This window comes from Drosophila ficusphila, unplaced genomic scaffold, assembly GCF_018152265.1.
Source record: "Drosophila ficusphila isolate 14025-0441.05 unplaced genomic scaffold, ASM1815226v1 contig_197, whole genome shotgun sequence".
NCBI lineage: Eukaryota > Metazoa > Arthropoda > Insecta > Diptera > Drosophilidae > Drosophila > Drosophila ficusphila.
In genome coordinates this window covers 5,161,399-5,187,225 of record NW_025064091.1, presented here as the reverse complement: position 1 = coordinate 5,187,225, position 25,827 = coordinate 5,161,399, and the positions used below count along the sequence as shown (strand labels likewise).

The 25,827-nt window shown below is 40.6% G+C and overlaps 1 protein-coding gene across 3 annotated transcripts in view; it reads left to right on the top strand.

Moving 5' to 3' along the window:
• LOC108097566 (tyrosine-protein phosphatase non-receptor type 9) overlaps positions 1-25,827 on the top strand; it is a 33,152-nt gene that overhangs the window by 3,444 nt on the left and 3,881 nt on the right. The window contains exons 1-3 of one of the 3 annotated variants that reach the window (XM_017199951.2): positions 5,249-5,535; positions 12,881-13,309; positions 13,375-13,605. In XM_017199951.2, the coding sequence (XP_017055440.1) occupies positions 5,422-5,535; positions 12,881-13,309; positions 13,375-13,605 (774 nt within the window). In that variant the 5' untranslated portion in view covers positions 5,249-5,421. Of the gene's footprint in view, positions 1-5,248; positions 5,536-11,262; positions 11,482-12,880; positions 13,310-13,374; positions 13,606-25,827 lie in introns of those variants that run through there. The other 2 variants (XM_017199952.2, XM_017199953.2) reach the window with 2 other exon arrangements.

The following is a 25,827-nucleotide window of genomic DNA, read 5'->3' as shown; positions in this document are numbered from 1 at the left end:
GACCAGTCAGTCCCAGTGCTCTCTTATCATAGGCCCACAACAGCCCACAATCCACCGCCCAAAAGTGGAACAGCCGCCCGGACCGAAATCAAAACTGGAACGGGTGAGCCAACACACCCCCACCCCCACAGCAAACCCAACCCCCACCCCACCCCCTCGATTCTTTGGGAGCCCCGAGCGCCTAGCAAAAATAATATTCCTAAAATAAACAAGCAGGCGCAGGCAAAAAATATATATAGGGGAAAGCAAAGACAAGCCCACGAATGTGCAAAAAAAAAAAAAAAAAAAAAAAAAAAAAAAATTACAAACTACAAAAGGTGGAGACTCCCCACAGAATTCTGTGCACCTTCGGGAGTTGAAATGTATAGCACTTAATGGTGGCTTTTAATGTCTGTCAGCCTTCAGCGCACTAAATCGCCATAAGCGTTACCTAAATATCTCTTAATAACTAAACAACTATCTAAAGATACGAAATAGCTACCGGTAGAGTTGTAAGATCTACATTTTCAACACAAACTGATCTTAAACTAAATCTCTTGGGAATAAACTACTTCATACCTCAAATTTTTTCATTTTTCTCAACTAAATGATGGAAACCTTTTGCATCTGGAAAACTTAATTGCGCAATTTGTCCGATTACTACAGTACACTTGGCAGCTACTTACGGCATATATATAAAGGCACGAATCTGATTGCTACAGAATATTTCATTGATGCTCGTGTGGCTGCAAATTGCTTTGAAAAGTTCTTTGTACCTACTTGTTTATTATACCAATGTGTTTATTTTTTTCTAAGTATATTTTCCTACAAAGATTTAAGATTGTATAATGTTTACCAGGCCAAGAGTTGCCTTTGATTTTATTTTAATTATTTACCTAAAAATCTATTAAAATGTGATTTGAATGCTTAGAATGTTTTTCCACATTATTCCCTTTAAAATTCGAAACATTTTTTGGTACTTAAAACCGATATTGAGAATTCTCCCCTAAACCAATAATTCGAGTTTATCTAGGGCCTCTGCACCTTCTTAACCCCTTTCGGAGCTCGACAATTGGCCATTATTTTCCGTGCTCGCTGCATGTTGTTACCCCTTCGATTGTTTGCCAACAAAACACACTCCACCTCTCCGGGGATGGATTTGCCACCCGAAGTGGGTCAATGGATGCCGTCTGGCTATCTGACTCCGGCCATTTAATCGTGGCCAGATCCCTGGTCCCCGGGTTTATTGCGATTCTCCATTTACTTATGCATAATTGGAACTATTGCGATTGCGAGGAGGCGATGGAGGCGATGCAGGAGGAGGAGACGGAGAAGAATGGGAACGATGGAGAAGGAGCAGCACTGTGCAGCTAGGGCATTGTGTTTCGTATTTTGCTGTTTGCCTCCGTGCCCCCCATGCCTCCATGCCACCGTGCCTCCATGCCACTATTGCCCCACGATGCCAATCATGCGGGTTGTTGAACTCTCCCTAGACTCTCGCACACTCGCATGTGACCGACCGGGTGAGTGGCTCTCAGGGAGCGAGCTCTTATACTGATTCTGATTCCGAATCCCAATCTGCCGCTGATGCTCCGCCTTTGGAGCTTCAGATGCTGCCGTGGACGTGGATGTGGATGTGGATTTGACTTGACGTTGGCTTGCCCAGTTGCTTCCGCAATGCTTTCTTACCGAGTACAGTAAATACTAGATAAGCTAGTTAACAAACATGCATTGCTTATATTTACAGAACCTGTAAAGATACGGTATTTATAGCCATGATTTATAATGGATTTGTGTAATTCATGATTTAGCAATGATGCTACAGTTTCCGAGGAATTTTCAATTACTTGATCGTTTTTTACAAAATTAGGTTTGAAGATTTCTAGTATACTTTACGAAAAATTAATTTAAAATCTAACATTTTCTTTTAGTTTTTCTATTTGGCTAGTTCTTTTTATCGAGTTTTCCCTACATTGTATCTGACTTTTTTGACTTTTTCTATCTCTCTCCATCGTTTTCTTTGGCTCTTCCCAGTTCTTTAGCTTTCTTCTCGACTATAACACTAAAGTTTTTGCCTTCGCTTTGCTTTACTTTTGCTGCTGCTGCTCTTAGTTCTTGTTCAAATATATAGTTTCTAATGCGAGAGGTCCCATTGTCTGAGTCTTCATTTCCGCTGTTCTTGTTCTTGTTCTCCAACTCCAACTCAATCTCCATCTTCACGAGCTCCTCCTCCCAACACATTGTGTCGTGCTCAAGTCTTCATTGCGATATTTTCTCAATTGCATTTGGACCACGGCCTGACAATGACATGTGTCCCCATCTCATCCGAATCTTTCATCTCTCATCTCTCGTCTTCCAACTTGTCTTGATCCCATCCTCAACACTTTCGAACGCCGCGGGCTTTTAGCCATTTCTAGCAAAAAATCACAAATTTGTTACACGGACAAAAAATTAACTTAATGAAAAGTTATGGAGTAAAGTGTCATTTTTATCAAAAATGATTAAAAAAAATTGACAAAAAAATAACATTTTAACCTTGAACGGAGTTTGTTAAAAATTTGTATATGAAAACTATCAAGATATCCCACTTGAAAATCTGATTAAAATTGGAATAAAGTGCAAGACTTAAGTCGTTTTTGCGAAGATCTATTTTTCATCAAACTAAAAACTGTTTCTAGTAAAGATTCCCAATTACAAAATACTCAATATTGAAATGTTAACTTTTATTTGAGTCAGAAAGGGGAACTTGATGTTATCAAAATCATTTTATACATTTTTTCAAGTGTAATAACCTAACGAACACGTTAAAACCAAGTTGAAAGAACTCTTAGGGGGCATTGTTGGTCTTTTTTCGCTTTTGATTGGTTTGACCGATTTACATTGTGCAAAAGAAATGAGTTTTGGGGGAGGCATAGAGGTAGCGCTAAATGTGGGGACCGAGGGCTTTTCATTTGTTTGGCCTACTTAGGGTCCCAAAAACATGTTGCTGCTTTCGGTAGTTTCTCCCACATTCGACCCTCCTGTTCAGAAGTTTTTAGCCATTTCTGATAATTAAAAAGGCAACATTTCATTTGTTTTGTTTGCTTTTCTAAGGCTGTTATGCTCCCTTGGCAGTTTGCCCATTGGCTGTGCCAGAAGTATAAAGCGGAGTGTACAGAATGGATATATGGCAGACTTAATTGAGTCCACAATTTAGAGTGGAAGGAGCGGGACTAATATGAGAACTCAAAGGGCTGCCAAGTGCGCTTAGTCCAAATAGATTTGTTTTTCCACAGACTGCCAGACTTTATCATAAACTGTCTGAACATGAACATTCACAAAGAATGGGAGGCTGATTGATTGTGAATTTCATTTACATGACAGTTTTTGTTGAATATTTAAGAAGAATAGAAATCGTTTCAACACTTTCTTAGCGAAAACATCTTGAAGTTTTTGTGTGGTAAGAATTCAAATTACATACTTCGTAATGAAGCAGTTAAATGCTGTCGGCATGACATAAGAAGTCTTCAACTAGAGAAATGGAAAATTATAAATGCTTTCAATTGCTCAGCTTAGTCACGTTCCATGGCCGACTGAAGAAATATGTCGCATCATCGAAGTACCAGGTTTATTCGGATGGCTCCGAATCTCGCTGCATTGCGTAATCAAATGGAAATGGAGTAGGGGGAATAATAATGCCCCTAATCCCATTTGTGATCACTTTCTATGAGGAATGGGGCCAACAGCGGCGGCTAATTTGTGGATCAAACTCGTTTTGAGGGCGCCAAACACAGTCACACTTCTCCAAACTCAAACCACTTCAAAAATGTTTGGATTTAATATTATAGAAATTTTGACTCGAATTATAACTCGTGATAAAGCTTTTGCTTGGAAGATGATTTTAAATTAGTTCAAGCATGTTTTATGGCTGTTGAAGATTAATTTTTGACATGACAGCTGTGGATTTTCATTACCGAAGTCGGACTGTAGCAATCAGATCGATTCATCGGTATTAACATATGTGTGTTTAAGCTGCGGTGATTTCTTTTCGATGCGGATTTGTGTAAAAAAAAACGCATTTAAAAGAAAGTTTTTCAGCAGCAGCGGCAGCAACAACAATGGCAGTAATAATAATTATAATATTATAACAACAACAGCGAAGCGTGATGCTTGGAGGCTTTTGTCTTGTCTCAATGTCACGCCCCTTGCTGGAAAAAGGGGGAGGCAGTTCGAGGGGAGGAGTTCGAAGCAGAGACAGAGTTAAGCGAGCGTTTTGTTTAAATAATCGAGAGACAGGCGCGCACCACAAGAAAGCGTAATAATAATGAAAAATAATAACAATAATCATGCGCAAATGGTAGAAAACAAAAAAGCACTCGCATATGTACAAAATGTGAGTCGTATGGCGAAGCAAGTGAAATTTTTTTCCAACGACACTCGAAACGCTAGCGAAATTTCTTAACACTTTCGTAAGAAGAAGTCATGAGCAGTGCAAAGAAAATAAATTAAATTAAGCACAAAAGCCGCTCAGCGAGCCGTGCCTTTGGGCATTAAGATTTAAGCTTGATTTAGTTATTTTCCTCGCTTTTTTTCATTTTCATTGGCGGCTTCCAGCTGAGCTTGGCTGCTTCTGTTAGAATACAGTGAAACCTTGCTATGGATGGTAGGATAAATTCGGAAATTTCTAACTGTAAATGGAGAGTGTTTAAATATTATTTATTTTAAATCTAAAAAATGTGTCTATTATTGCAATTCAATTACATTTGAAAACTTGAAAGTCGTAACAAGTTTGGTTTAGAATAGGTCCACTGTACTTACTGGCGATTAACAGATCATGATCATCACTGTTAATGGGCATCCTTTTAATTTTAACATGTGCTCCCGCTCTCTTTGCCGCCACTGTCTCCACTCTCTTCCTCTCCCCTCCCTCTTTCTCGCTGGCTGACATTGAACTGTGTCAGTGACAGTGGCAGCAATAAAAACTACCGTGGGGCGAACTGCGCTGCTCCACTCGCTCAGCTTCTCTCCGCTTAACAGTGGACTTTATTGCTATTTTGAAGGCAGAAAAATATAATAAGTATATAGTTTTTATTTAGAAGAGCGGTTACAAACCTTTAACACAAAATGAAGTTGGAACTCCAAATTTCAAAACTCATAATTTTTACCGAAAAACTTTCCGTTTCGCCCACAGTGCGCTCCTCTTTCTCTTCTGCGCATGCGCAGCAGCTCTGTTAACGCAGGCAGAGGCTGTTGGCTGCGTTTCTCGCCGTTTCGCCGCTCGTCGTCGTGTTTCATTGTTTGTTGTCAGCCGACGCGCGTTCATCTCGTATCATCCGCCTCGTGCGCTCGCGTCTGATTGCGCTGTGATGTGGAATTAAATTACTATTTATTTGTTTGTTTTTTGTGAGTGCAATAGTGTTCGTGTTCTAGTGGCTATTAACGTGAACAAAAAAATGCCCTAAAATGCAGCGAACGCATTGGAATAAGGACACACCGGAGGATAAGAACAACAACAGCAGCAGAAGGAGCGAGCAGGACAGTGGCTGCCATCAGCGACTCTTCCTGTGTATATCCAAGGTGTGTGTGCTTGTGAGAGTGCGTACATCCATCTCCTTCTCACACATGGTTTTAAATTTTACTTTCTAAGCTTTGCCTTGGTTTTCTCTAATCTCAGGATGCTCTTGTTTGATGCTCTATTTGCTACACCAAAACAAAAACTATTAAATCAACATTTTATTTATACAAAATATCTTTCTTAACCAAATATAAAGCACTTAAACTGTTTTGTGTACCAAAGAATTTGAATGAAAAAGCTATTTTATCGGTTTGGTGTAACTCTTCTGTTTGTTGTTTCTGTGTAGCTCTATCACTTGCAGTTTTTTGCTTTTGCTAGGCTATTTATAGACAGTTTTTGTTGCCTTTTCTGCTCCTTCTTTTCCTTTTCTACTTGTTGCTTTAGTGCTCTCCACCTTGTAAGCTCCAAGATGTTTTCTTGTGTTGTTTTTTCATCTCCTTTTCTTCTTGATCTTGGCTCTTCTCTAGTTCATTAGCATCGAACACAAAGAGTTCTCTGAAGATGGTTTCTTTCCACCTGAGAATTACCGGGAAAGCCACAAGAACACACTCACTTATCGCTGATGCTGTATTTGTCTGCATGGCGAGAGAAAGAATGGCCCCAACATAGTTATACATAGCAGCTATCTTATCAGATCGGCCGTTAAATAAAAGCCCTACACTTCAAAGAGAGTTTCCAAATACTTGTACTAAATTGCCCAATACCGGGAAACAAGAGTCTTGGATCTGTAATCCTAAGATATTGCTAATGGGTTTCACAAAAAAGGCTGTGAATAAATAAACAAAATTCTAAAAATCGTACTTAAAAGTGTTGCTATTTTACGTTTATGCAGACGAAAAGAATTTCAAAGAATCGCTTGCTATTATTACGAAAATCTGACGTTTTGGTTCTTCCTACGTACTTCCTAATTATTCATCTATTTATTCCCAAGAATTATGCTTACAGATATTTCCGCTTAATTCAAAGCAGCTGTTGGTAGTATGAAATCATGTTCCATTCCCCACTTCCCTCTACTCCAACAGCTGGTTTCTTTTGTTTTTCGCCTCGCATTTCTTCTGCTTTTTGGCCAAGTTCCGTTTGGAACTTGGATTCGGATTCGGATTCGGATTCGGATTCGGACCATATGTAACACATCTCATCGCACAAGAAACACGAGCCGAACAGCCCGACATCAATTCGCATGCAAATGAAATTTCGCCGTTGCTTCTTTGGATTTCTCTCTAAAAGCGTTTGTTCATATGCAAATAGGCGTGGCATAAGGGGCGGCCCCAAGGGGGCTTTTTGGATAGACAATGAAGAAATACCGTTTGAATAGCATAGTGGATATTCTTAGGCGAAGTCTTAATGAGCAAACTTCACGGTATTATGTGCTTTTAGCTGGAGGCTGCTAAGAAAAATATTGGCTTTTAGATTCCTTTCGTTGATGGATTTTTTAATTTGGGGAAAAAATAGTTTTTAGGAAACATCATTCATTCATGATGTAAAAACTGCTGCACTTTCGTACCGATTAAAGCAGTTCATGTTGTTGAGGTTGAACTGTAGCGGCGAACTGCGAACTGAGCGCTCTTTTGTCCCGCTCCAAGTTTCAACAATCCGCTAAGGGGTCAGCTCTTTTTTGTTTAGCTTTTTGCTCCTCCTCATCGCCGAGCCACCATATCACACTCCCCGTAAACCAATTTGCGACTGCGCATCAAGCGGAAGCATAATAAATGCGCTTTAGCCGAGCATTTCGAATCAATTGCGAAAGTGTGAAAGGAAGTGGCCCCTCCTGAAAACCCCTCTCGGTGTGCGCTTCGGTTTCCCCTTGGAAACTGTGTGCACACTTCTCAGACAACAATCTGTCAGCAATATCCTGCATCCTGTTGAAGGAAATCGTCGAAAGGAGCCGGAATGAAGCCAAGCCGTAAATAATGGCGAAAGTCTCATTGAGGATCCTGGTGGAGGGCTAGCGGAATTCACTTGATGGGGGTTATTTCCGAGCTCACTGAATGGTTACAATGTGGCGAATGGAAATCCGACACAAAGGCAAAGGGAGTAGGTGTGATTTCAACAGATTCTCATTCAAATTCTGGTATAGGTAATCTCTGCATTATGTGTACATTAATAAATACAAATTCATCCCATTTATCTACGAGCTCGGGGTGAAATTACTACTCAGATTATGTCGCTCTGTTTACCTTTGTTGCCAACTCACTGACCAAGTGCAATTCAGCGTAAATATATTCTGATTTAATGCTCCATTTGCAGAGCAATTGTTCACGACAAGATTAGTCAGCAATGAATTTGTAAATGATGACTGATCTGTGCGCAGTAACTACTATGCTGATCTATCAGATGGACGGATGGATGGATAGTCAATAGAATTGCATCAGTAGCTCCCCCTTTCTGCTTTCTCCGCCCAATCTGCATTTGTTGTTTGAGTCTTTCCCCAAGCGATTCTAACTATCTGCCTGGAAGTTTTCCAATCGCTGATCGTTGTTCGCTATTTTATACTTTTTACTTTGTCTAAGAACCAGCGACTTCCATGCTCAGAGTCCGTTAACGGCAGCAAAGACGCCAAGTCGCAGCAGAAGACGCTTCTCCAGAGATCGGAGACACCGATTTAGCCATGGCCCCGAGCGGTTTTACAGTTTTCAGGTAGAACCGAACCGAACCGAGCCGAGCCAAGCTGAACTGAACGGAACGGATTGGAACAGTTTGCAAAGTCTGTCGCTTTTACTTTGCATGCAAACAGTTAAGAAAAGAGTGACGGGAAGAGAGTTTCTTGGCTAGCTGCTTCTTTTTTATACCCTTGCAGAGCAAAGGGTATTATAATTTTGGCCAGAAGTTTGCAACGCAGTGAAGGAGACACCTCAGACCCTATAAAGTATATATATTCTTGATCAGCATCACGATCTGAGTCGAAATCCGTCTGTACGTCTGTCCGTCTGTCTGTCTGTCCGTCTGTCCGTCTGTCCGTCTGTCCTCCTGTCCGTTTCTGCCTAAACTAGTCTCTCAGTTTTAAAGCTATCTTGCTGAAACTTTCCCAAAAGATGTGTAGTTATTGCACGCAGTATATAAGTCGGAACGAGCCGGATCGGCCGACTATATCGGATAGCTCCCATACAAGAGGTCAAAAAAATAAAGGATAAAAAATTATTACGCCGTTGTTTTTGATCAGATCGACTTGAGTTCTTCAAGATGGCGTTTTCTAACGGTTATTAAATTTCGGATTAAATTTTATCAAAATCGAATAACCCTATCATATAGCTGCCATAGGAAAGATCAAAAAATATATATAGAAATAATGGCAAAATAATCATAACGTTGTTGTTTTTTATTCCACGAGCATGATTTTTACAACATCGACTTTATGAACTACCCTTGAACCGAGAAAAAAATTTCATAAAAATCGGACAACTATATCATATAGCTGCCATATGAACAACAGTCAAAAATATGGAAAATTAATAGAAAAGTCGTCATAGCTTCGATGTTGTTAGCCTTTATGTATTTTGTTCGATATGTTTGATGACTGCAAGGGTATATAAGCTTCGGCTTGCCGAAGCTAGCTTCCTTTCTTGTTTTTTTTTTGTTGTTGTTCTTGTTGTTGCTCTATTAACTGGCTCTGCTCTGGCCAAGAGATTTACGTTGTCTGTAATCATAACCATAACCAGCCAGAACTCAAAACTCAACTTGAACTGTGTGCACAGAAACCGGAAGTGAGTAAACCCAGCCTTCCGCCTTTTCTATCTGCTTTCTTTCTTCAGCATAGCTAATTGACAAACAATCTGTTGTTTATGCTGCCTGATTCTCCATTTAGATGGTTTCTTGAATTTGCATTTTACTGGCTATACAAAGCTTTAGTTTAACCAGCTAAAATATATTTTTTTAATATGTATATATTTTATTAGGGGTTTCTCAAGATCTCCAGAAATGAAGATGTGTTTATCTGCGATTCTCGAGCTAAGTGTTCGTTTACCATTGAAGATTAATTACCTTCTGCAGCATGTTTAAAACCAAACAAACTAATGATCTTTTGGGAACATTCCGTGGATTGATTGATTGAGATACATATGTTCACTGAAAAGATACACCAGCACATAGCTTTTCGACTGCCCAACATTGGTGACCCATTCCACTGAACTTAGTCACCATCCGGGGCGTTCGAGCGACTCTCTCCGATAAACCTTTTTGATTTCCAGTTCGGTACCGCCCGCTCCGCTCCGCCCCCCTTCCCTTGGATCTTCGGCGCAGCAAAAGTGAAAGTAGCACCCGCGAAGCCATTAGCGAGCATCTAAAATTAGACAAGACTCGGGTGACCTGTTGGCCTAGGCCAGCTACAACAACTACAAAAAACAAACAACGAACCCACAACCAACGAATGACACATCATAAACAAACACCACATATCCAGTTTTGGTTTCAACACTCAACACGTGAGCTGCATAACCAATTCTGGACTTGCAAGTAGTCTAATTACGGATGTTGGGATCCCAATTCCTAATTCCCGCAAGGATTTTGTTTCGTTTCCTTTAAAAACAAGCGAATCGAATATCTTATGTCATAACCATTGAAACCATTAAGTCCCTGTTCTCCGGATAATGTATTCGTAGAAAGACGCGAGATAAACAAACGTGATTCGTGTGGGGAAAGAGGTGAGGATCATAAATACGATGACGCATAGCATCGCTCACCTCTCTTTTGGACCTCACATCATCCGAATCCGCTTCAAAGGAATCCCTGGACCCGCACACTGGGTCAAAGTGTTCAAATAAGTTGGGAATTTAATACTATACCTACTCAGAAAAAAGTAATATATTTCTTAACAATTGTTCTTTAGAAGAAGCTTTTCAACAGAAAAGCAAACTATCTGTCATTTCCGCGTAATCAGAGCCCCAATTGTTGTTAAAAAAAATCAGTAACAATTCACCAATATTAAGCGTGAACTTGCACTTTTTTCGCACAGCAAATAATTCAAATTAATTTATGAGAATTCTCACCAGAACGTGAGGTACTCGAGCAATTCATGCTAATTGATAGGCTTCGGTTCACTGAATGGTTACTTCTGCGAACTTCTGCAGATAAAGGCTCCAGTTCTCACGAACACACACATTTGGCCCGATAAGTTATCGCTTGTCGCAGCAACAATCAGACATCGACGTTATCGCCGATCTGGCCCACTGTGCGACGGTCGAAGGGTGACATATGGTGGTTCCGTCGCCGACTCCCGGATGACTCAAATTGTTGGTATGCCTCCGTCGTCGCCGCCCGCGTCTCCGCTTCCGAGTAAGCGCTCTGCCCCTGCAGTTCGTTAACCGCAGCAGCGCAGCAGCGGTACACTGAGCGAAATATTTGAAATATCTCATTTATGAACCTTATAGATGCCATAGGAAGCTGAGCTCAGGAGTTTCATAATTTACAAATTAAGGTTGAAATCATTGGAAACTCTTAATGGATTTTGATTTTTAAATAATCAGTTTAAAACATTACTATCTTTATAATTATTGTTTTAAGATATGATCCATAATAATCTTGAGAACTGAAAAACGTAAGAACTCTGTTTAAGACTACGCTTACAGTCTATAGTTCTGTTGACTTTGACTTGAACACCCGCTTAGAATATGTTGAGAAGCGCGTTTCTTCCAGTGTATCTGCTATCACTCGATGACGATGATTGCGACGTCGACGGCGCTGCTTTCCGCTCTGCCCGGCGATCGAGTCCAAGTGGCCGTCAGTACACAAGCAACTTCAAACGCGACGGGTCGCGAAAAAAATCGAGGGTTAAGTGGTCAAGAGTGAAGAGATCCCAAAAGCTAACACATCCACGGGCAGAAAGGACCTATCCTATCTATCAGTTTTTGTTCTCGTGGTTACATATAGTGCTAATGATCAGTGAGTGACTCAGGCGGAACTGAAAAGACAAGACCATGGTGCATTTGTATCAACGACGTCGCAACCGCGAACAGGTGGGTTTAATCGGTTCTATTGGGTTCCAATCAGTTCCGTTCTGGGCCGTATGTGTTTTTCCTTTATTTTTTTTTCTTGTTTTCGTATACCTGTGCTCGTGCCTGGCATTCGAAATGTCTAATTAGCTGCGCAGAAAAGCGCTTGAATGAAGAAGTTCCATTCCTGAATGGAAGCAATTGGAAATTCACGGAATTTGCACCTGGTTTTTGTGCTCAAGACGGATTGACAGAGAAACTCGGCGTAGAATACACAGTGAATGGAAACGCAGCACCAAGAGAGCGAGCTGGATAAAGAATAAAGGCCTCAATTGGCTCACCAATAATGACGAATTGCTTTAATTGAGCAATTCCCACAAGCGATATAATGCTTTAATTTCGTTGATCCGACACTTTGGTGGCTCGCATTGCATTAACCTTGATGGGAATGGGGTCAACAGACCCCGACGAACGACGGCTGACCCAATAGAACTTGCATTTTTCGTCAGAAGCAGAAGAAACTGCATGAATAATCTTGATTGAGGAAAATGGTAACCAGATAACTCATATTTGGATAACCGTAATTAAATGCATTCGCGGAAATTGCCAGACACAGCTGATTATATTCGACGGAGAGCGGAAAAGCGAAAATATCGCACATTTGTTGATATTTCCCATTTACACTTTTAATCTCGACCCATTTCGTGGAAGATAAGGTGGGCAGAGTGCATTAGCATTGCACAATCAGTCCGTATAGTATATTTTGGGGTATAGACCGGCATTATATGCGGTGATGTGATCATGGGCGTGAGCCATTAGCTCAAAAAATGAAAGATGATCACCGTGCCTAATTGCACGGCATCACGAAATCGTGAGAACACAGAGTTTGCATCACTCCACAAGCTGCACAAATTTACGATCGGTCAGCGCTGAACTAGTTCCGCCGATCATAAAGACTGCGGTTTTATTGGAAACGCTACCCGTTCGCTGTCCTATCCGTTGCCCATGAATCAAATGGGCAATCGCAAAGCGGAAACCAGTTGACCACTTAATGTGGGTCAGAGTGGCAGAACTAGTTCCGTAATTTAACCAATTGTCGTAAATTCACTTGGTTATTACGATGGAGGTCGCATTGAAGTCCAACCCGTTTTCTCACTCACGATGGTTTTTTAATGGGGATATCTGTTAAGATCTCGAGGATATTGTAAAGTTACCGGATTTAAGCGATAAGCTTCAGAGATTAGTATTTCCCATAATTTCGTAATGTGATGGCTTATGCTGCTTTTGAATTCGAATCGGGTTTATTAAAGAAGATACAATACATTCCTAAAACTGTGTAAATTTCAGCAATATTAATTTCTGAATTCATTTATATTATAAACCAATACCTCATACTTTATCTTTTCTTTTATTTCCTTTTCAGGCTGTGAAACAATTCATTGATCTCTGCAATAACCTGGGTGCTAACTGCAGCACGACGACAGCGGCATCCTCGTCAGCTTCCGCCTCCACAGCCAGCAGCACGCAGAACTTAACGGCAATTGTGCCGCCACAGCCGCAGCTCCAGGTGCAATTACCGGCGGCGCCACATGGATTACAATTCGGCGGCGGTGGAGGAGGAGGAGCAGCAGGAGCAGGAGGAGGGGAAGGTGGTAGAGCGGCACCCGTGAGACGCCACATTTCCCATACGACAGCCGTAAAGTTTCTGTACGCCCGCAAGTTTGACATACCGCGAGCGGTCTCGCTTTACGAGCAGCATGAGCAGATCCGCCAAAAGGAGTATCTCTATAACATCGATCCGGATGTGGAGCCACTGCGTTCAGAGTTGCAGACCGGCAAGTTCACAATCCTGGTAAGTCGAAGGTTATTGAACACTCTAAAAATGAGTTGATAATAATTTCTGTTTTTGATTTCCAGCCCGCACGCACCTCCAGCGGGGCTGCCATCGCCCTCTTCACCGCCAATCGACACAGTCCCCTGAGCGTTTCGCACACGACCACGCTGCAGGGCATCGTCTATCAGCTGGACAGTGCGCTCCAGGACTCGGAGACGCAGCGCGCAGGACTCGTGTTCATCTACGACATGAGCGGGTCCAAGTATTCCAACTTTGACTACGACCTATCCCAGAAGATTCTCACACTGCTCAAGGTGAGTCTCTAAATCAATTGGGGATTATGGCATACTTTCGGGCAGCTATGGAGAAATGGCTAGAGAGATGGGGGAAATCGTAAAGTTACGTCTGTTAAGGGTTTTTTATAAACCGATTTTTAAAGACATTCCTAAATTAAATTAAATTAAGTTCAACATTAAATTTTAATCGTAGGTAAAGTAAGGGAGTTGCATAGCCAATATATGCATTATCGAAGCCATACTTAAAGTAATATACTTGCACATAATAAGTCATTGTTTGAGTTCGTATATTTAAATGTATAGTAACTGTATTTACACATCCATCATCTAGTTTTTAGAGCAGCTTCATTTAGGCAAATATATTTAAAGACTTCAGCTATTTAATGGGCAAAACTTTTTTAACAATGCACTTCTCTCGCAAAGTTTTGCAAGTAGTTTTTATCTAGTTTGAAGTCGATCCGACATATTCCCAGGTGGGCTGTCATCGCAGTGCCTCTGCCCCCCACAGTTTGCCTGCCCCATTGTCGCACTTCCGGCTCTTGGCTTCGTCGAAAGTCAACACAACACAATCCCAGCTTGCCCCACAAAGGCACAAAGCGTGGCACGGCCCCTGAAATTAAAATATTAAACATGCCTCTATTAATACAAAAGATATTTCTCATTTGGTGTGTGCGTTTTTCCATGCGCCATATGCGCAGTTTTTATTATTTCTATTTTTTTTTTTTTTTCGTTGTCATATCTGTGAATCAGTATCCGCGCATTCAACTATCCGAGTTTCTGTGCCAAGTGGCCTGCGGATTCTCTATCAACCGAATGGCGGAAAATGTCTTCAAGCTGAAAATTTCTGTCTCGTTTCGTTGGCTTTTCATGTCATGCGTCAAAATTTTTTTTTTTCATATTAACGTATGTGGTTCTCGTTGATTGAAAGGAAGTGGGAGGGATCTTGGAGTCGGTATTGGGCAAGTTCTTGATTTATTTGACCTTTTTTGGTTGCTATGCGTTATTAAATATCGTTATTATTAGTAAAATGGGCAGGTAGAGTTTTAATTGATCAAGCTGTGATGATTGCTGAGTACAGATTGTATAACTTCAATACTATTTCCCTTAAAAAAACATATCATTTTTGCATAAAGATAAGCTCATAGCTTACTAACAGCAGAAAATTAAAAAAGTTTTACCATCTAAGCCTTTTTTGTGCGAAATATTTTTCTGTTTTGAACTTGGCTAGAAACATTTGTTTAGAGCCGTCTCAGTCCTGTTGTGGGTCTCTCTATTATACTGCTGTTCCGGCCATAAAAATTAGTTATTCGCTTTGTTTTTACATGGGCTCCCATAAAATATTACTGTTGTACCTGACTCGGAAATCCTTGTTTGGAGGAAGTAGTTGAGTGCACACAATCAGCGACTGAATGTATAAAAAAAAAAGAAATAGTTACCCCCCAAAGTACACACGCAGGAGCGGAGGAGGAAGTGTGTGGTAGGCGGTGGTGGGCGGTGAACCGTGGGTGGGCGTGGCAATCACAGCATGCGACGCGTGGGCGGCGGCTTTCGTCTGCCCACGCTAAAGATGAAAACAACGAGCTGGCACTACTCCTCCCTTAGTCACACAAAATAAGACGTAATTTTGATTGGGGACAACCCACTGTCACCACCACCTCCCAACCCCACCCCATCTCCTTTCTCCAACCTATTTGCATAAAAAAAAAACCGAAAAAAAAAACAGACACCAAGAACAACAACAGGTAGCTATCATCATCCCAGTTTTGTTGTTGTCTTGTTTTCCATTTCATTTGCGTTTCGTTTGCTCGAGTCCCACATTTTTGTGCTCTCTCCGCTGTTTGTCTTGAAATTGCGTTCTACTTGTCGTCCTACAGTACAGTTACCAGAGATCGTTCGGGGAATCAAAATATATATATTTACATATAAGAGTAATATATATGTATGTACATAGCTACGTTTTAATGGGGGAGTTTGGGGCCCAGAGAAATCGCCGGCCGGCATTGAAAGTCCGCGAAACATTGGAGGCTCTCGACATATTTCGCTCAATTTGCCAAAAAGCCTCTTCAGGTATATATATATATGTATGTATGTGAATAAACATGGGTGTTTATCTGCCAACCAATATTTGTATACATAATCTGCCCACTCGAAATGTACATACAGACAGGGTTAGGCAAACATTAAATATTACTTTTTTATCTGTCTCTGATACCATTTTTATATTAAATTCATTTAATTAACAGTATCATCCTAATAAGTTCCTATATACATACATACATATATATTTTGAAATTAAGATACTCATTTCTTTTGAAGAATTTACGAATTTATATGTACTGTTTTCTTCATTTTTGCTTTTTCTGTTTTTTAAAACCCAATTCAATTTAATATTTAATATATATGCGCTTCTTTTCTGAGCACGACTGTGTAAATACATATTTATTTATATTAATATGTACATATTTATCCCATTCTGCTACGAAAATAAAAAAACGCACAAAATAAAGTTAACAATGAAAACGATTCGGCGTGGGCGCACTCTTCCCTCTTCCCTCGCAAATGGAACGCCAGTGGTCAAAGGGAGATAGAGATAAATTGAGGCAAAGAGAGACGTGAAGAGGAAGAGGAAGTGAGGAAGAATAAGAGAACCTCCATTAAACGTTCTCTTTGGCGCGTGTCCCAGTATTTTAAATTTTTTTTTGGTTTTTTAAATGAGAGAGTGCGGAACAAAGTTAAGCTGCGTAGGCGGTAAATCCAATGTTTGTGACGTCATGGAGCCAAAAAGAAACAAAACGAAGAAACACGGCAACTCTGGCTTGTACCAAGACGCGTATGCGCAATATTTTGGGACCATCACGCATACGCAGCGTTGCCGCAATTTGAAGACAGAAGAAGAGATCGTAAAGCTCAGACACACACACACTAAGGCACGGAGTGGAATGTGCCCACGCTATTTCACTCTCACTTTTACTCAGAGAGTGGGGGAGAGAGAAAAACAATGTTTATGCGTAGTCAGTTTCAAGAAATTATTTATATTTTAATGTTAATATTTAAGTTTACACGTTTTTGAGAAGATATAGCTATCAATTTTTAAATGTTACAAACTTTTCTGTATTTTAATTTTATATGATTAGTTTTTTTTAAACAAAATTCTATTTGGATTTCGTTTGCTCAAAAATTTAATAACTTGATGGCATAAACACTATAAGAGAGGGAGAGAGCAAAGCTTCGAGGCACGCTCTCTTTCGCTGGGTCGCTTGTGGCTATCTTACGCCTTTGCTTGATTAACTAATTCAGTTGACGTGTTCTAGTCGAACGTTATAGATTGTGTCCAATAGCAGCGCCCCCTCGCCAAGAAATACCAACACGAAAGAGCGGTAAAAATGTGCGTCCATATGGCAAATCCATTTCCCATTTCCGATGTGCGCGTGTGAAAGTTTTCCCCGCTTGGTTGTGTTTTTTTTTTTTAGTTGTTGCCCTCGTTTTGTTTTTGGCTACTGCACTTGGCCCACAAACACTTGATCAAACAGTGATTGACGGCGGGATAATTTGATCGTATTTATAGATCGTTCGGAAAAACGGCGCGCAGTTCATTCATTGCTCAGTTGGCTTAAATACACGATTAATACCTGATGACGCCGCCGTCGATATGTTAACGCTTTTGTTATTGTTGTCGATACGTTGGCCGCCGCTGCTGTTTTGTGTTATTTTTACAACGTGCTTTTTGTTGCCGCAGCCGTTCGACATTGACGCAAATGTTTAGACCAGACTCGAAAGTCTAAATGCAAATTTATATACCAGAATTGAGAGAATTGTACGCCCTCGGAACGTGTACTACTCCGCTTCCGCATTACAAGAGTGGTTCCGGAAAATCCGAAAAAAAGAAGAAAATTAACAAAATACATGCAGTGTCTCGTAATTCTCAGAAAAAGTCAGCATTTCATTTGAGTTACTACCTAGAGAACTAGTGGCGTGTTTTTTATTTGTATTTTTTATGACTTGTTAACGGGAGACCTTTGGAGGTACTTTTATCGATAATTTAAAAATTTCCTTGCTACGACACATTTTTTTTAATTCTCTTGAAACGGACGAAATACAACGTGATTTGTTTATAAAATTAAACCATTTGGAGCCCCGGAATAGCTCCTTAAAAGTAGAACTAACGTTAAGATTAGGTTAACCGAAAATGGAACTTATCTTATCGAAGCAATTAGTGTTCTTGGTTTATTTGTGGTCATTTCCTCAAAAAAAAAAAATTGTTTTGCCTAATCTAAAAACAAATATTGAAAAATTTGAAAAGCACAGTCATCGACTCACAGGTCACTTTTGAATGTGGCTTTGTGTTTATTCAAAGTGAAACTCCATATTAAGAAATGCGTTTCGTTGAATTTTCGATGACTGTTTCATGCCATAATGAAATAGTCATCTTAATTTTAGCAATCAGATACCTTACATATTTAAATGGCTTTTCTATAAAGTACGATTGTTGTTTATATAGAGTTATGTGGTTAACCAATTAAAAATCAATTGTTAACATTTAATCAATGTTTTAAGACATGCATGTTTATTAACATTATCATTAGAAAAAGTTATAATAAGGGCTTAGAAAGTCAGGTGCATAATTATCTGCTTCTTAGATCGGGTTGGCAACCCTGTGACAACTTCAACCACTTGAATCACTCACTTGCGAACAATCGACAGCTGCATCACATGCAACCTTGCACCCGCTTAAAACTACCCTTAGCGCACAGACTCTCGCCGTTGCTCTCTCCCTTTCTCCGCCCCTCGCTCTCCCAACAACCCCCTGGTGTCCACCAGGGTTGCCAGAGAGAGGACGAGAGCAACCCACTGACCAGTTCTTCCGCTCTTTGGCACCGGTGGTGGTGTTGACAAAAAAAATTTGAGAGCGCTTGCGCCGAGAACGCAGCCGCAAAATAGCAAAAGGAAAAAAAGCAAAACGAAACGGTACGGTACGAAAAAAATTAAATAAAGCAGCCGCAGCAGTCAGACGTAGTTCAGCTTTCCACGACGACGCGCAACAAACAAACTACATAAAGAAAAGCGAGAAAAACCCAAGTGAATCGCAGCGGCCAAGAAGAGACAACTCGAGAGGCGTAGGAAAATCGAAACATCGAAAAACTGACGAAGAAAAAGCCAGCGGAATGCTTTCAAAATTGTTGCTCAACCAAAAATCCTCCCACTGAAACAGTTTAAACAATCTAATTTTTTTTTTCCAAGTGCAAAGAAAAGTGGAAAATCTCTCGGTGCGTGTATGTGTGTATCTGAAATCGCCTTTAGTTTGTTGAACATTCAACACACGCACTTTGCAGCAACAAATTCGCGAATTGCAGCCGGGTAATTTCATATAGAAAAGTACCCAAAAGTGCAGAGTATAGAATCGAAACTAAAAGCGAAACTGAAACCGAATCGAAAAACCTAATCTCAAATGCGTATTTTTGTTTTGTTTTTTCCCTGTTGAAACCCCCAACGATCCCAACCCAACCCCCGTGTGTCTGCCGTTTGACCAAAAAAAAAAAAAAAAAAAAAATAGAAGCTAGAAGATAAAGAGAGGATGTGCATCCATCCCATTGTGTAATGTGACAAATCGGCACGAATCTCGTCAGCAGCAAAAAACAATTAAAAGCCAAAAAAAAAAAAAAGTTATGTAAAATTGTTCAATTGGAAGTGCACGCAATTAGCATTTAATTGTGCGAACCAAACTATATATTACAATAAAAATCTGAATAATTAGACAGCGACGGCAGCAGCAGCAACAAAAACAACAATAGCAACAACGCGGCAATCAACAACAATCCATAACAACGCCAACGCGCGACTCAGGTACATGATTATACAGATACAAACCAGCTGTGCATATACATATATACTGGGATATGGATAGCTACATATATATATATGCAGATATATATATATATATATATATATACTCGTCGCCTATATGGACAGAGAGTCGCCCCCTGACTGATTTGTAAAGACCTCGCCAAAAACATTTCTATCTGTTGTTTTCGCTGTCTTTTGTTTTCAAGGAAATCTCATTTTTTTCGGCTATTTGTAGACAACAAACATTTAATTTGAATTTGAATTTTGCTTATGATTCATTAGCTGGGCTTTCGCGGTGAATCACGTTTTAAGTTGATCGCGGTGCTTAAGTAAATCACAGCTACTCCACGGTTATTAATCAATAAGCGTTTGAAATCTCGAGGATTGAGCCCTTGTGTGTTGTTCAATTAGCTAATGCCAAAGAGTTTCGGAGGGGTCGTCGTCATGTCGAAGTAGGTCAGCTAATTGGGTTAGGCCGGCTGGATGTGAAACTACTGCTGGTAGGGAGCACTCGCAGGGGGTTTTCTCCCCTCCGCTCCGAGTTAAGCCGCTGGAAACTTAAATAGGGGGAACTCAGCTAAAAGTATTTATAGAATATATATGTGAAACAAGTTGGAACTCTGACCAGGTCATTCAGTTAAACTGCAGGCTTATTTCGTTGCCAGGAATTGATTAAGAAGCTGCCAGACTCTGTAATCAAATTAATTTCAATTTCAAAGCTTCTATATTTAATTGTAAACGAATTAATCACCTGAGGAAAAGCTAAGAAAAGGAATGGAAAACTCCCAACTTTGCTTATTAAAAATCGATATTAACTGGATTTGAGCCTCTTTAAATTTGTTTTCACTGACAAGAAATCCGAAGATAAGTGCCACCCCATTTTACCTCCGGCTTGAAGGAGCTAACTGCCTTATGCAGATATCTCCTGGTTCTCCAGTCGACCATCAATGGCAGGTGATATGCGACTTTTGTTTTCTTTGCGCTTTGCCTGTCTGCTCACCTCCGCTGTTTTCTTGCGGGCAACAAAAGCTGCTGAGGCTGTCATTCACAGAGCTTGACAAAAATCAACAACAACAACAGGGGAACAACAGCAAATATGCCGATATAATAATACCGAAGGGATGGGAAAGGGGGGAGGGGGGATAGGTAGAACTAGGAGGAGTTCGAAGAACGCGGAGGCACAAGTGGGGGCAATCAAACACAGCTGTTGGCGATGGTTCAATGGCGCGTTCACATTTTGCTTCTTTTTTTTTTTGCCTGCCACTTTTTACTTCTTACCTTTTGATTTATATCCCCGATGTCTGCGCCAGTTTGAAGGTGTGCGTGGTGTGGATGTGTGTGTGTGTGCGGGTCCATGTCAGTTTTCTTTGTATATGTTGGAAAGAAAGAAAAGAGACCTAGTTACAGTGCGTATCAGAACTTAAGTCATTCAACGGGCAAAGCTTTCAATTGAAGAACATCATGAATAAATGCAATTAAGGAGATGACTAACTTATAATCGGTTAAAGTTATCAACTAATGGTTGTATCATAATTAAACCAATGAAATCAATATAACCTATGAATAACCGACCGGAGTATTACAAATCGATTTAAGAAAACAATTTTGACAAATTGAAAATGTACGTTGTTTTAAATATTAAATTTATCGATGCCATCCCTTTCGCCCTTTCTATGACAAATGCTACAAGTGTATACCCGTGTCACCGGGGGATTTTCAATTGATAGGCTTGCGGCCTTATATCATTCCGGGCAAATAAGCCTCGATTCGGTTGGGATCTAATTCTTCTTCATATGTATCTGTGTGTGTGTGCGTATGTATTGGAGAGCCGAGAGCCGTCAGTCAATCAGCGTGAAGAGCTCTCCAATTAGCATGGCTTAGCCTGAACCATCAAATATTGATTCCCCTTGCGGATATCTTGGAATATCTCTGAATATCTTCTTTTTCTCGGCCCGTGTGTGACTGTTCCACCTGCAGCCGAATAATATTTATTATTTATTTATTTTTTGTTTGGCTTAAGCTTTTTTGCCCCTGACACATTGTCATTTTTTTCGGCTTTCTACTTGAACCTTTTTGTTGTGGATATTTTTTTCTTTTGCTTGGCTGGTTTTTTTCTCGTTATAGTGTTAGGTTGTACTTGAGGATGAAAAAATGATCTATTTATAGCCAAAAGTTTAGATATTTAAAGTTGGCTTAAGTCCAGCTTGGGTTTTTTTTTTCTTCTAATTCTCTTTTGGGTGTTTCTTATTCAATTATAAAAAGTGTATTCCGTACCTGTCCTGACTTCAATTAGATAATTGAATAAAGTTGATTAATCATAACTTATCGATGGCCACTTCCCATGATCTTTTGGCCCCACGTTCGCTTATTCATTTGTCTTTGGGCCTCTCTTCCTCCCTTTGGCTTCTCTCTTTGTCTTTTGGTTTATCGGTTGGTTTGCTGTGCGTGCCGCTTTCGCCTTTTTTGGCCAACGCCGACGACAAATTCGTTTCATGCCCAAAGACGGCGACAAGCTTAAAACGCATTACCAATTTTGGCCATGGCTAATTTCACATATTTATTTATTGTTTCGCCCCCTTTGAATATGTGGAATATGGCTGAGAAATGGACAGGGAGCATACACATATATTGGATTGGCTTTTGTTTCTTTCTTTTCGTTTTTAAACACATGGGTGGTAACGCATGGCGTATACTTGATAACGCTTTGAACTTTGCTTGTGCCAATTCAGTGGAAATTCCTGCCTAATTGGCTTCCTTGTGAATACCCCTTGACATTCAAAGATTGCAACTAAGTTGCATCTCAGGAATTCCCAGAAATTTGAGGCTTACGAAACTCTCGGAATTTCTAAGCAGAGTGTGCACTTAATAAAGGTCTGGACTTCAAAAGCCAGGATTGTGCATCCACTGGAGAGTAGTTGAGAAAGTCATCAGTATTGGTTGCCAGTTACCCCACTCAGTGTCAATTTCGCTGCCTTGATTAGATTTCGCCAAGGCCATAATGAAAATTTTAATAAAGCTGAAAGTGGACGCTTGTACAAGATTCCTGAAAGCCAATTCCAATTAAGCCAGGTAACCTTCATATTTCTCACTCAGCTTGAAAAAGGTAATTGCGGCACTTGAGGTGACTTATTGTACACTTAAAAGAGCTCGGTTGGAAAACTTTGGGGTTTCTTTGCTTTAAATTAGTGCTGTAAAGTTAATTTTGGGAATAAAATCGGTAATGATATAATTAAAATGGGATTTTGCTTACAAACTTCAATTTACTGAAATCGAGTAAACGTTTATGTTAGATTTAAAGATGGTGTACAATTATTTTGCCATTTTCTCTGTGTGCTCCAGAGATGCTAATTTTAGCTTAAGCCAGGAACAAACTTCATATAACAATATCCAATTTCGCCGGCATCCCACACATTTTAGCAGCCAGGGAACCAGGATTCATTTGGGGAAGTGGCAAGGATAACGAGTGGGGAAATGTCGGCGGGAATCGGGAGTAAAACGCATGCCAAGGCACGTTAAGCTGCCCACTCGAGTTGCTGGCTGGCCTGGCCTTTTCCCCATCAGGAAAATTTCACCTCCTTCGCGCTCTTTTCCGCATTCAACGGAGGGGGCGTGGCATGTCGGCGGGGGCGAACGAAAAAAGAAAAGGGTGGATCCTTGAAGTTCGGACCAAGTTTCATTCAACTTTTGCGCAGACTTCTTGGCCCTCAAGGCAAATAATCTGGCCAAGAACAACAGTATGTTCACGATGCCACCTGCCATTGTAGATTTCTTGTTTTTTTTTCTTTCTTTTTTTGCCCCACCTCCTCCTCATTTTTCCCCCTTTTTTTGGACCGGCAAGTGTGTGGGTTGTGTTTGTCAATTAAATGTGTGTATTTGTGTGTGTGAGCGTGTGTGGGTGGTGCTTTTGGGTGGCTGACTGAACATTGTGATTGTTATTATTGGATTGCATGCTATCTCAGCGCCGCCAGTCCCCCCAATTGGATTCTAATTGGATGTGGGAATAACCAGAATGTGCGGTGTTGGGGTAAAAGTGTGAACAGCTGGAATGGATGACCCTGAAACGCCGGGCGGCGACAAGTTCGATATTTGTGGTGTCCCCTCTTTTGTATTTCTCACATTGGTTTCGATTTCAGTATCACAATATACGGAAAAAGAAGTAAAACATACACGAATCTCCCCAATTATGACTCATAAGCACCCCTAAAGTTCATATGCCAGAGAAGAATGTGAGAACGAAAATGTTATACAATATTTCTTGATTATTTTTGTTAACCATTCAAATTTCTGCAAGGCACGCACCTTGGATTATTTATTGACCGGGTAGAGGAAACGAAGAAAAACAACTCGGGGAAAGTAGATTATTTATTGCCTTTATTGAGTATTGCTGATATGCAAATTGGACAACTGAAGGACATGGGAATTACTTTCACCTGTTCCTGAGCGGAGAAAGTTGTGAATGGAAGTATAACTAAAACAGTAATACTTTCAATTTTCCAGGGGTAGTTTGTTTATGGTAATCTAACCAAGGCAACTTATATATTTATTCTCATGAAAAGAATCCGAAATGCAAATAAGTCAAGAAATTATTTGCACTTCTTTCACTACTTTCGTAAACGAAATAAAAAAAATTTTAAAGGAGTTGTTTAATCCCCCTTTGAGAAAAATCATAAAAGTATTGCCTACTTTCCAGCATCCATGGACAGTGTGCAACACTGAAAGCAACGGTGCTTTAAGGTGAATTCACATAATTCTCCTGTGTTTGTGTGTATGTGTGGGGATCAAAGTGAAAGTGCACATGAAAACAAACTGAAAGGCAATACAAATGCATGAAAAGTAACAAAAAGGAGCCAAAGGGAGGAGAAGATGGCGAAAATGAAGGAGAAGGAAAAGTGGTAGATGAAAGGAAGTTGTTTGTACACACACATGTGTGTGTTTGCTGCCTGCATTTCCGCTACTTTATCTCGGTGTGTGCGTATGTTTGTGTTTGTATGCATTGGTGATGCAATCTTTAGCAGGGAAAATAAGAAGAAGGAGCAGAGCACATGGACGGACAAGGGGCGGTAAAGTCACCACCCAACTTAATTGAAAATGTTGGCAATTAGAGCTTTAACAGGAATTTATTGTGCCAACACCGGGAAGCAATGGGGAAAACGCAGAGAAACAGAGGAGAAACGACAATATTTTTTAGGTAAACTGCGAAAAGAACTTTTAATTAAATTTTCCACAAAAGCTTCAGAGTATGTGTGTTTGTGTGCGTGTGTGTGCCTGTGTGTGGGTTTATATTGGTTGTGATTGTGCGTTTAATTAAAGTGCATTTCATGTTGCTTCTACCGCACTTTCCGCTCGCTCTTTTTTACCCGCCGCTTGTTGATGACCTTAATCTCGTTGCTGCACTGCTTTTGGGGCCAATAAACTAAATAATGATGGCATGGATGATATGTACCCCAAAAGCAAATACAGCGGAGGAAAGTGGGTGAGAGGGGGGATCAAAACCAGCAAGCACCCACCCACCCACTTGTACCCTTCTTCACTAGCTCTCTCTCTCTCGTTTTCTCTGTGTATATAACGTCTATATACCGTATCCATCTCTCTCTCTCTCTCTCTCGCTGCGAAATCACATTTCACCTTTGAGTGAAGCCAAGTATTCCACTTGTTGTTTTTGCAGTATCTCAATGTGCCATCGACGAAAAATGCCGCAATGAAATTTGCTCAACATTTTCCCAACTGGGTGAAGGTTGTCGGGGGTTTGTCGACCCTCCCCCCCAAGCCGCCCACTTTTCCGCTTTCCCCGCCGAACCGTTGAATGTTGTCGCATTTTTCTTTTAGCCGCTTTACTTGGCGGACTGCAACTTAATCAGAGCAGTGTGGTTACCCAAGTTTCCCATACGTACCCTTTACAACTTTTTTGCCAAAATTAATTTTTTTTCAATTTTTCCTCGAAATATCTAGGATTCCCTTAATCCCGTCTCCCAATTTTGCGCAATCCTCTGACACAGTTGGCAGCAGAAACCGAAAAAGCAAAGCAATCCACTGCGTTGCGTGGTAATTAGTAAATGCAAAGCTTTTTAGCCGGAACTCGTGCCATCTGCAGGGCAACGTGGCTTATTGCAGAGGGTTTCCCGGGAAACTGGCCCACCCACACATGTGGATCTTTGCTCTCTGCCACATGTGGGTGGCCCCTACTTCCTTTTTCCCCAAATGCACACAAGTGCACTATTCCTGGGAAAACTACAGGTTGTGGGCGGTTTAGAAGGTTTCCTATGTGGTGGCGAATATGTCACTTCAAATGCCAAATCAAAGTTGCTGAGTTCTGGGGAAAATTAAACAGTTCCGAACTGAGTATTCAGCACAAATGTCAACTGCCACAAATTGGTTCTCAGTAATGTAGAATACAATGTT